Genomic DNA, 12,377 nt, shown 5'->3' with positions numbered 1-12,377 from the left:
CTATCAGATCTAATCCCTTGAATCTATTTGTCACTTCCACTGTATAATTCTAAGGGATTTGATTTAGGTCATACTGAGTGGTCTAGTGGTTTTCCCTACTTTCTTCAATTTCAGTCTGAATTTGGCAACAAGGAGTTCATGATCTGAGCCAAAGTCAGCTCCTGGTCTTGTTTTTGCTGACTGTATAGAGCTTCTCCACCTTCAGCTGCAAAGAATATAATCAGTCTGATTTCTGTACTGACCATCTGGTGATGTCCATGTGTAGAGTCGTCTCTTGTGTTGTTGGAAGAGGGTGTTTGCTATGACCAGTATGTTCTCTTGTAGCTCTGTTGGCCTTTGCCTTGCTTCATTTTCTACTACAAGACCAAACTTGCTTGTTAACTTGCCTGTTACAGGTATCATTTCCTGCTTTTGCATTCCAGTCCCCTATGATGAAAAGGATATCTGTCTTTGGTGTCAGTTCTAGAAGGTCTTGTAGGTCATCATAGAACCGTTCAACTCCAGCTTCTTTGGCATTAGTGGTTGCGGCATAGGCATGGATTACTGTGATATTGAATGGTTTGCCTTGGAAACAAACAGACCACCAAGGGGATGTCTTAACCCAGCAATTCTTGATGTATGATCCAGGGCCTCCCCATTGGTCCCCAAAACCTTTTAGGAATTATTCTGCAAGGTCAAAACTGTTCTCCTAATAGTAAGACGTACTCTTTTTCATTCTCTTTAGTAAGAGTCTTTTACTAAGACTAAGTAAGTAAGTAAGTAAAAGACTAAGTAAGTAAGTAAAAGACTAAGTAAGTCTTTTACTAAGTAAAAGACTAAATCTTTTACTAAGAGACGTCTCAGTAGTAAGATGTCTTTTTCATTATCATTCTCTTATGACTATATAACAGAGTTCTCCAAAAGCTATATGATATGTCATGAAGACACCACTCTGATGGCTAATGGAATGTGTGCTTGTATATTCTTGTGTTTTATAAATTCCTCAGGTTTAATGTCTAATGCTAATTGTTGATAGATATCATTCACATACAGAAAAGCTCAGTGTGGCTCTCAATAGTAATTAGCACAAAAGGGTCCTGAAATCTAAATGTCTGAGATCCCCTGCCTTAACTTCACATTTTCAGAGAGAACTGGCTCTCCTCCTTGCTGACATGAAATCTTGTAAAGGAAGTGTTGCCTCTCCGGGTCTCCATCAATTCCCTGCTGCATTCTAGCCTGAGAAATGGCAAGTCTTATTTGTTAGCTATCTGTGGTGCCTTTTCAAGGAGATCCCACCAAGAAAAGATGTTCCCTGCTTTTCCAACAGCCACAACCTGAGCACACTCAGTGGTGACACTCCTTGGGGCAGTCTCCCCAGTTCCTCCTAGGGAAACTCTGAAACAGACGGCATCTCTGCTGAAGACTCTGCTCGTGGGAACCCCCTCCCTGGACAGGGCACCTGAGAATTAGGCCCTGAGTTTCCAGACAAACGTGTGATTCCTCAGAATGAAAGAAGACTTAGAGGTAGGATGCAATCGTTCCCACGGGGAAACTACACAGGACTAACAAGAAAATCAAGTACCTCTTCTCACTGGAAATGGAAGGTTTGAAAAGTTAGGTTTTCTTCTAGACTTCTGGGAATGATGCTCTGAATTGTTCTCACCAAAGGGCTTTGCACTGTCCACCTGAAAGGAAAGGAATGAGACTTGAACCCACTGTAGCTTGTACTACTCTCTCTTCATTCCCTGTAATACCTTTCTCCCCCTTCAATCACAGTCATGCAGGTGAGAAAAGAGAAGGTTGGGAACAAATTAAAGCACAGCCTCCGGGTATATAAAATGTTATAATCAACAGGGAAAGCTGTTTGTCCCTACTTTCACTGAGGTTAGAACACAAAGATATGGGCTAATATGACACAGATCATATTCTAACCACTGGTAAGGCAAGTAAAGAGCAAGTGGAGTTTGTTTCACATTCTTTTAAAATAGGATAGCTTCATGTTCCTAAACACTCTGAGCAGTACTGGCCTAGGCGGGGTCCTCCCTGAAGACAGGGATTTTCATAAGGTGATCTTTCAGCCTTCCACATCCCCTTTCAGTCTGAGTGTCTATATCCTTGAAAAAAAAGAACAGTGGTGACTACATTATTTTAGTTAAGGTGACCAAATTTTCCTATATTCAACAACATGATTTGCCAACAGGTAAAAATATTTGAAATAGAGACTCTTCCAGAATGTCTATGACGTACAGTTCCTTAATTTTCTTTGTAACCTTGTTTTTTATTTTTTAACATCAAGAAGTCATGTTTTACTATTATTCTTCATTCTACTTCAAGAAATAACTTGATTAGAATTTATATTCTTGACATCAGGTTCTCTACATTTTAATTTTTCTACTTAAACATCAGATATCATCAGGAAATCTGGCTAAATAAATGAGTTAATATCTGTAAGCCCTTAGGAAAGGGCTTGGCACATAGTAAAGACTGTATATGAATTTGTTAAATAAAAGTATCACGTAAATTTTAAATCCCTAAGAAAACTTCCAACATGTTAAGGTTATATAGTTCATAATGGCATACAGTAAAGTTGTGTATTTTATTAAAATATATATATCAAATGGAATAAATCAGACCCAATATACTCAATTTAACAATATTTGTATGAAACTATGTTTAGAGTGCTAGATTTTGCCAGGCAGTTTTACAAGTTACCTGAAGAAAACAGCTATCCTGTATTTTCTAGCCAAACAACCTCTCTGTTCTACCTGCAAACCAATGCTATAACCAGTCATCTGAAAAGCACCTTGACTTTGGGATTTACCATGTTTCATTTCTTGTGTCTAATATACAAACATCACACAGGTAATTCTGAGTCAAATTATCAACTTGACAATAATATCAATCATTAACATTCTGGAGAATAAATCATGAACTACAATGTGGAACAGAGTTCATGAAAAATAGAAATTATGTTCATTGAAAAGCTGCAGGATATAAAATTAAAACACAGAAATCCCTCGCATTCCTATACACTAACAATGAAAGAACATAAAAGAGAAATTAAGGAAATAATTCCATTCACTACTGCAACAAAAAGAATAAAATACTTAGGAATAAATATACCTAAGGAAACAAAAGACCTATATATAGAAAACTATAAAACACTGATGAAAGAAATCAAAGAGGACACAAATAGATGGAGAAATATACCATGTTCATGGATCAGAAGAATCAATATAGTGAAAATGAGTATACTACCCAAAGCAACCTATAGATTCAATGCAATCCCCATCAAGCTACCAACGGTATTTTTCCAAGAACTAGAATAAATAATTTCACAATTTGTATGGAAATACAAAAAAACCTCATATAACCAAAGCAATCTTGAGAAAGAAGAACAGAACTGGAGGAATCAACCTGCCTGACTTCAGACTATACTACAAAGCTACAGTCATCAAGACAGTATGGTACTGGCACAAAGACAGAAATATAGATCAATGGAACAAAACAGAAAGCTCAGAGATAAATCCATGCACCTGTGGATACCTTATTTTTGACAAAGGAGGCAAGAATATACAATAGAGAAAAGACAATCTCTTTAACAAGTGGTGCTGGGAAAACTGGTCAACCACCTGTAAAAGAACAAAACTAGAACACTTTCTGACACCATACACAAAAATAAACTCAAAATGGATTAAAGATCTAAACGTAAGACCAGAAACTATAAAACTCCTAGAGGAGAACATAGGCAAAACACTCTCTGATAAATCACAGCAGGATCCTCTATGACCCACCTCCCAGAGTAATGGAAATAAAAGCAAAAATAAACAAATGGGACCTAATGAAACTTAAAAGCTTTTGCACAATGAAGGAATAAGCAAGGTGAAAAGACAGCCTTCAGAATGGGAGAAAATAATAGCAAACAAAGCAACTGACAAAGAATTAATCTCAAAAATATACAAGCAGCTCCCACAGTTCAAGTCCAGAAACATAAACAACCCAATCAAAAAATGGGCCAAAGAACTAAACAGACATTTCTCCAAAGAAGACATAGAGATGGTCAACAAACACATGAAAAGATGCTCAACATCCCTCATTATCAGAGAAATGCAAATCAAAACTACAATGAGGTACCATCTTTCGCAGGTCAGAATGGCTGCTATCAAAAAGTCTACAAACAATAAATGCTGGAGAGAGTGCGGAACAAAGAAAACCCTCTTACACTGTTGGTGGGAATGCAAACTAGTACAGCCACTATGGAGAACAGTGTGGAGATTCCTTAAGAAACCAGAAATAGAACTGCCATATGACCCAGGAATCCCACTGCTGGGCATATACACCGAGGAAACCAGAATTGAAAGAGACATGTGTATTCCAATGTTCATCAAAGCACTGTTTACAATAGCCAGGACATGTAAGCAACCTAGATGTACACTGGCAGACAAATGGATAAGAAAGCTGTGGTACATATACACCATGGAATATTACTCAGCCATTAAAAAGAATGCATTTGAATCAGTTCTAATGAGATGGATGAAACTGGAGCCTATTATACAGAGTGAAGTAAGTCAGAAAGAAAAACACCAATACAGTATATTAACACATATATATGGAATTTAGAAAGATGGTAACAATTACCCTATATGCAAGACAGCAAAAGAGACACAGATGTAAAGAACAGACTTTTGAACTCTGTGGGAGAAGGCAAGGGTGGGATGATTTGAGAGAACAGCACTGAAACATGTATATTATCATATGTGAAATAGATCACCAATCCAGGTTCGATGCATGAGACAGGGTGCTCAGGGCTGGTGCACTGGGATTACCCTGAGGGATGGGATGGGGAGGGAGGTGGGAGCGGGGTTCAGGATGGGGAACACATGTACACCTATGGCTGATTCATGTCAATGTATGGCAAAAACCACTACAATATTGTAAAGTAATTAGCTGCCAATTAAATAAATTAAAAAAAAAAAGAAAAACAAGAACTAGTACTAGAAGTGTTTTTAACATAACAAAAATGTATTTAACTAAAGAAATGAATCTGCATATACAGTATAATTACAACTTTGTGGGAAAAAAATAAGGCCTTATGAATATCACAAAAAGTCAAAAGAAAATGTATAAAATTAAACAATGGCTTTACTATTCTAGTGAACTTATGGGTAATTTTTTTTCTTGAACCTTTCTGTATTTTCCTTTACTTTTATAGTAGTCAAAAAAAAAATTAAGACTATGAAAACAAGTGTGATTAAATTTGTACACTACTTCCTGATGGCTAAATCTAATATAACTTAAATTAAGGACCTTGACTATGGCATATCATTGCTTCTTCCGCAGCCACATGTTTCCTACTCTTAAAGTGTGGCCAGGTGAACTCCCTGATGGTCCAGTGGTAAAGAATCCATCTTGCAGTGCAGGGGACACAAGTTTGATCCCTAGTCAGGGAACTAAGATCCCACATGCCATGGAGTGACTAAGCCCAAGCACTGCAGCTAGAGAGTCCATGCACCACAATGAAAAGATTCCTCATGACTCAACAAAGAGCTTGCATGCCACAACCAAGACTGGAGGCAGCCAAATAAATAAATATATATTTTTAAAAGTTGGCCACTGAACAATGATCTTATTATGAAAACTCAAGCAGTTTTCTTAAAACTGATGAGGCTTTAGTTTCAGATTTGTACAGAGTATGTGCCACCCTTTGATATGAATCTTCTACTATTGTCAGTTCATTGATTTTCCTGGATAGTGGCAGGTTGTCATATGCAGATAACACTATTAATAATTAAATTTCTTTTTTAATTCTAAAATTAAAAATAGGGATAGCAGACATTTATGCAGCAAGTCCTCTGTACAAGACATCTTTATAGGAGTTTCCTGACAATAACTCTAGGAAATGAACATAATTTAATCATAATTATTATTAAATTTGGATTTTCTCTATTTATTTACTTACACATCTGTTATCATGATCCAACCTTCCTTTATTCCACCCTCATTCACACCCTCACCATTCCAAAGGACTCTGAAAAATAATTTTAGGCTCACATGTCTTACTACAAACGGAGGTTTGCTTTCTCCAGGTATTTTGAAAGTATATCCAAGGTTCAGCTGAGCTGGCTGGTCCTGGAAGAAACGCCTGGTCCAATATGGAGAGAATGGCCGAGACTGCATGCCTGGGGCCACGCTGTTGAGATTACTCTCCCTTGGCTTCATCTTTACACAACTCAAGGGGAATTTTGGTCCTTTTGGTGTAGATAAAGGCCTTCGTGACTTACATCTTTCTTCCTGAAACCCAAAGAAGAGACAATAGTTTTAAAGAAGAAAGCTCAATCAGAATATAACTGTATTTAACTGAACTAAGGTAGAAGATTTAACATCTCAGGTTTATAAAACGTGAACTCTGGGAAGGGCATTTTAAAATTTTTCTTCAGGTCAGCTTAGTATCACTAGTAGATTTAAACTATTAACAGTGAGATTTGTGACTTCCCTGGTGGTCCAATGGTTGAGAATCCAGCCGCCAATGCAGGGGACATGGGTTTGATCCCTGGTCCAGGAAGATCCCACATGCTACAGGACAACTAAGCCCATGCACAACTACTGAGCCCAAATGCCCCAGAGCCCATGCCCTGCAGCAAGAGAAGCCACCACAGTGAAAATCCCACACGTACCAACCAAGACTCAGTGCAGCCAAAATGTAATAAAATTTTTTTAAAAATTTAATGAAATTTAAACAGTGAGATTTATCTGTATTATGAGAAAGCTGGAAAGTCTCAGACACCTCCATGCCCCATCAGATGATTGACAGATACACAAATACAGCAAGAGAGGGGAGACAGAGAGAGAATTTGGCATATACTTGGGTTCAGCAATTTCACCTCAAGCAATTTATTTTAAGGAAAAAGTATGGCTGTATGTATAGCTGTGGGAATTTTTAGAACAATTCAAAAATTAGAAGCCAACTATACTGGAGCCAAACCCACCTTTCTATACTCAATTTTATGATACTGAACCTGGCACTCTGCAAATCCCCTTCTGCTTTCCTAGCTGTTCTGTTAGGCTCCACCACTAGACGACGCTAGAGGAAGACTGCAAGACTAGAGGAGGAGGAAGGGATGGGGAAGTTCATACAGGAAAATCTCTACATTACAAGATTAAAACAAGATTAACAAAATGGAATAGAAGAAAAAGAGCAATAAACTGAAAAGTCACTGTGCACATTTAAACAGACTGGAGAAAACAGTGAGTAAATAAGGAGAGACTAAAAACCTGCAATTGCCTTCCTGAAAATTAATCACTGGTTTTTCCATTGATGAGTTACAGTGCCCAGGGGATTGATGGATTGACACAGATTAGTGACCCTGCTTCTTCAGTACCCCTAAATCCAAAGCCCACATTTTTTTTTCAAGGTTTATTCTAGGACCCCATGTGAGGTCTACAAACTATATTCATTAATTCTCTGTATCATTTTAGAGAGGATTTTGCCTGGTTGCAAAATTATGGGCAATGGAGTAAAATAAAAACAGAAAGAAATGAAGGTGAAGGGGAAATCAGGGCTGAACAAGCAAAATGAAGGTAGTGCTCAAGAATGCCCCAAGACCCTCACTGTTACCAAAAAAAAAAAGAACCCTCACTGTTACCAAAGGGGTGACCCCAATACAACTCTGAGCTTCAGCCTCAGCACAATAAAGAAGGAAACACTACTGTTGATAAAATCAAGAGTAAATGTCATGAAACAACAACAAAAAATAACTAGACTACACATCAAGCTTGTGATTGTAGCTTCTGGATCATGCTTTTCCACCAACTATGCCATGATGAATACACGCCAAACATCATCACTCTAGTGTGACAGGCTGAAGGAGAAGTTTGACTATGTAAATTCAAACCTAGCAATAAGTCTCCAGGTTTCTGTCTGTCCAGTTGCATCTAAACTTGGTAAACCAAGCTGAGGTTGAAATTCTTTAAATTTGTAGAGAAAATTCCTGATATTTCTATCTCTGGATTCTTTATTATACTTACAAAAAATCTGTTTCTATGCAGAAACACACGTTCTCTGATGGCTGTCCTTGTAGAAAACTCTATTTTAGGAGCAATCCCCTGAAAATAGAAGAAACAAATAAAATTATTGGAAAGAAGGTCTTTACTCATCCTATCCTAACATGAAGTTATCCAAGAACCTAAATGCTCTTTTGAGTAACTGGCATAATCTACACACATTGTCTAAAATATACATAACATATATATATATATATATATATATACACACATATATATATATATATAAAATGGAATATTATTCAGCCTTTAAAGAGAAGGAAATCCTGCCACTCGTGACAACACAGAAGAAACTAGAGGACACTATACTAAATGAAATAAGCCAGACACAGAAAGATAAACATTGCATATTTTACCTATACGCAGAATCTGAAATAGTCAAACTCAAAGAAACAGCTAATAGAATGCTGGTTGCCAAGAGCTGGAACATGAGGGAAAAGGGGAAAAGTTAAGTCAAAGGATATAAAATTTCAGTTAGGCAAAATGAATATGTTCTAGAAATGGAATGTACAACAATGCAACATAGTTAACAATACCATTTTTAAAACACTTGTATTGGGGTATAGTTGCTTTGGGCTTCCCTGGTTGCTCAGTGGTGAAGAATCCATCTGCAATGCCAAAGACGCAGGAGACCAGGTTCAATCTCTGGGTGGGAAAGATGCCCTATAGAAGGAATTTGCAACCTACTCCAGTATTCTTGCCTGGAGAATCCTATGGACAGAGGAGCCTAGAGGGCTACAGTCCATGGGGTTGCAAAGTCGGACACCAGTGAGTTACTAATACACACACATACATATATTACCTCATTCAAGCCTCAGAATAACCCTTTAAGGGAAGAACTATTATCAGTCCCATTTTACAGAGGAGGAAACTAAGGTACACGGAGATTAAGTAATTTACCCAAAATCACATAGCCACTGAGTGACAAAACTGGGCTTGAACCCAGATAACCTGAGTCTATACTTAACCACTCTACATGAAGCTCCACTTAGCCCAGAGAGGAGGAGGAGGGCCCCCAGGAGGAGGGCCCCCTACCAGTAAGGAATCCACAGTCTGTAATTCAATCTTGTTCACCTATTTAAGTTCAACTCCTGGCGGTGACTTACAGACAATAAGGAGGAATATATTTTCTTTTTCATAGAAGTACTCATTTTAGCATAACGGTTTAGAGCTGAAATTTACAGTCTGTATCCTGTGCAATCCCCTTAGCAATGGGATGGTGGTAACGATGGTTAGGTCAATAACTGGGTTTAACAGTAGGATTTTTTAAGAATCACTAAGGAAAAATTTATAAAGGGTACTCAGAGTACCTAAACACTAAGGAAAAATTAAAATTAGTAACTAAAAATTAATAATTAAAAATAATATTCTTTCTGCCTAAATTACAAATTCAGTCTTTACCTAATAACAACAACCAAAAAACACAGATTATAATCTCCCCTCAATATTCTTGACCTCAGCAGGAAAAGGAGGAAAAAAAGGCTGTCAGGGTAACAAGTGAAATGAAAAAAAATATTAAAGTACAAAGAAAAAGTCACATTGTACTGGAGAAAATAAATCTAATTCTTAATGAACTAATAACAGAAAATATATGAAGTGAATAATTTGTCTGACTTTCGCGTGTCATTTATTCTCATGTCCTATAACATTAAGGAAAAGAAATTGGACCCTGGGCTGAAATAAACGTGAGAGAATTAGCATAATGCAGAGATTGAGTGCAAACTTCAAAGCACAACAGACCAGTGTGAGAATCCTAGTTCCATTGCTCACCAGTTCTGTGACTCTGAGTACCCTTTATAAATTCTCCATACCAGCTTCCCCATGCCTAAAATGAGGAAACTAATAGTAGCCACCTTGAGGGGTTAAAAAGGATTGAATAAGACAATACATGTAAGGAACTCAACACAGGGCCTGGCATCTAGTGAGAATGCAATGAATATCAGCCATTAGTAAAACTTCAGCAATTTATTTTTCCTTACAGAACATCTAAGAGAAATTGAGCTTTCTATCTCTTCACAAATTGTTTAAAATATACTTTGATTAACTTCATTGAAAGAACTGATATTTTACCTCTAATGCATGAAGATCTTCCTCTACGGTGTTAAAGCTCTCTCTTATGATTACCTGCATTTATGAATAACTACAAATAAAACTTCCTACAGGTTCTTCTTCCTAATTATGCCTATAAAGTTAAAGAGAGATAACATCTGGGAAAATATGAGAAAGTGTCTTTCTTCTTGTCTTGATACTTAGCCAGATGCAGCCCAATGTTTGCAAATGGAATTTATTTAAGAGAAAACTTGGGCAAATCAAAGTTAATGTAAAGAGTTGCTGCTGCTGCTGCTGCTAAGTCGCTTCAGTCGTGTCCAACTCTGTGCGACCTCATAGATGGCAGCCCACTAGGTTCCTCTGTCCCTGGGATTCTCCAGGCAAGAACACTGGAGTGGGTTGCCATTTCCTTCTCCAATGCATGAAAGTGAAAAGTGAAAGTGAAGTCGCTCAGTCGTGCCTGACTCTTAGCGATCCCATTGACTGTAGCCTACCAGGCTCCTCCGTCCATAGGATTTTCCTGGCAAGAGTACTGGAGTGGGGTGCCATTGCCTTCTCCGAATGTAAAGAGTATCTCCCACCTAATTCTCACCAGTTTTTAATCCCCTTTCTGCTTCTGAAGAGCAAAATCTCAATAATTCAAAATAATAAAGGCAAGCATCTCACAAGTACCATGGATATAAGTGATACACAAAGAACATCTCTGAGGAAAAAAAAATGATGTCAGTGATATTCACCAGATCTTCAAAGATTATGGAGGGCTTAAAGTTATGGCCATCAGGAATTCTGATTAGAACTTTTTTTTTTTCACTATGTGGCACAGCTTGCAGGATGTTAGTTCCCAGGGAGAACTTTTGGTGAATGCTTGGTGTTTGAAGTATCAGAACTAGAAGTCCTGTCATCATAAACATCATAGAAACAGGGGTTCTGCATGCCATTTATTCTGCACAGAACTCTTAAATGGAGACAATAACACCTCACTAAATTAAATAATAGCCACTCATGGAGTAGGAACAGAAAAGGTGAATATTAAATATGCTTTTTATAACTTACAAAGATGTAGCCCTTAAAACAGAGGTTATTCAAGTGACATAAAAGTAGAGAAAACTTTCAGAGTTTCTGCAATGTTAAAAATCATCCCAGATAATAACAAAATTAATATTTTGAACTTGGGTTCAGATAATGCCCCCAAAACAGTAACTGTTGTACTAGTTGCTGCCATATCTTCTAAGATCCCTCAATAATATCAGTCTGTCACATGTACCCCAATGTTCATTGCAGCATTGTTTACAATAGCCAGGGCATGGAAGCAACCTAGATGTCCATCAACAGATAAACGGATAAAGCAGCTGTGGTACATTTATACAATGGAATGTTACTCGGCCATAGAAAGAAACAAATTTGAGTTAGCTCTTGAGGTGGATGAACCTAGAGCCTGTTATATAGAATGAAGTAAATCAGAAAGAGAAAAACAAATATCCTATATATCAATGAATAGATACAGAATCTAGAAAAATGGTACTGATGAACCTATTTGCAGGGAAGAAATAGAGAGACGTAGAGAAGAGATTTGTGGACACAGGAGGGGAAAGAAAGGGTGGGACGAACTGAGAGAGTAGCACTGAAACATATACTTTACCATATATAAAACAGATAGCCAGTGGGAATTTGCTGTATGACATAGGAGCTCAACCGAGTGTTCCGTGACAGTCTAGAAGAGTGGAATGGAGTGGGAGGTGGGACAGAGGTTCAAGAGGGAGGGGACAAATGTATACCTATGGCTAATTCATGTTGATGTATGGCAGAAACCAACACAACACTGTAAAGCAATTATCCTTCAATTAAAAATAAATAAATTTTTAAAATATCAGCCTGTGAACTTCTTGTCAGTTTCCCCTCCATTAAGTGGAGACCATAATATCTGCCTTGGCTGACTTAAGAACTGTTATGAAGAAAATAAGATATCACATGAAAAAAACCAAAGCAAATCCACCTGCCAAAGCAGATGTGGGTTTGATCCCTGAGTTGAGAAGATCCCCCAGAGAAGGAAATGGCAACTCACTCTAGTATTACTGCCTGAATAATCTCATGGACAGAGGAGCCCTACAGACCACAGCATCACAGAGAGTTGGACACAACTGAGCAAATGAGCACACACACAGGCAGCAATACTCTATTTTACTGTTATTGTTACAAAAACAATAGCTGTGATTAAATAAACTGATGCTATATCTTTCAGTTAGTCTGCATTAAGAGGAGATGATAAAACAGATATATAGTTACCAAAC

General features: G+C 37.6%; 1 protein-coding gene across 1 annotated transcript in view; it reads right to left on the bottom strand.

The window, feature by feature from the left end:
- SPATA6L (spermatogenesis associated 6 like) overlaps positions 1–12,377 on the bottom strand; it is a 64,477-nt gene that overhangs the window by 14,615 nt on the left and 37,485 nt on the right. The window contains exons 6-8 of the mRNA XM_061132317.1: positions 8,005–8,082; positions 6,031–6,270; positions 1,562–1,664 (exon numbers count right to left, since the gene is read on the bottom strand). Of these exons, the coding sequence (XP_060988300.1) occupies positions 1,562–1,664; positions 6,031–6,270; positions 8,005–8,082 (421 nt within the window). The remainder of the gene's footprint in view (positions 1–1,561; positions 1,665–6,030; positions 6,271–8,004; positions 8,083–12,377) is intronic.

Source organism: Dama dama, chromosome 29 (genome assembly GCF_033118175.1).
Source record: "Dama dama isolate Ldn47 chromosome 29, ASM3311817v1, whole genome shotgun sequence".
In the NCBI taxonomy this organism is placed as follows: Eukaryota; Metazoa; Chordata; class Mammalia; order Artiodactyla; family Cervidae; genus Dama; species Dama dama.
Note: the sequence above shows the minus strand (reverse complement) of the source record. Positions and strands in the feature narration are given on the sequence as shown.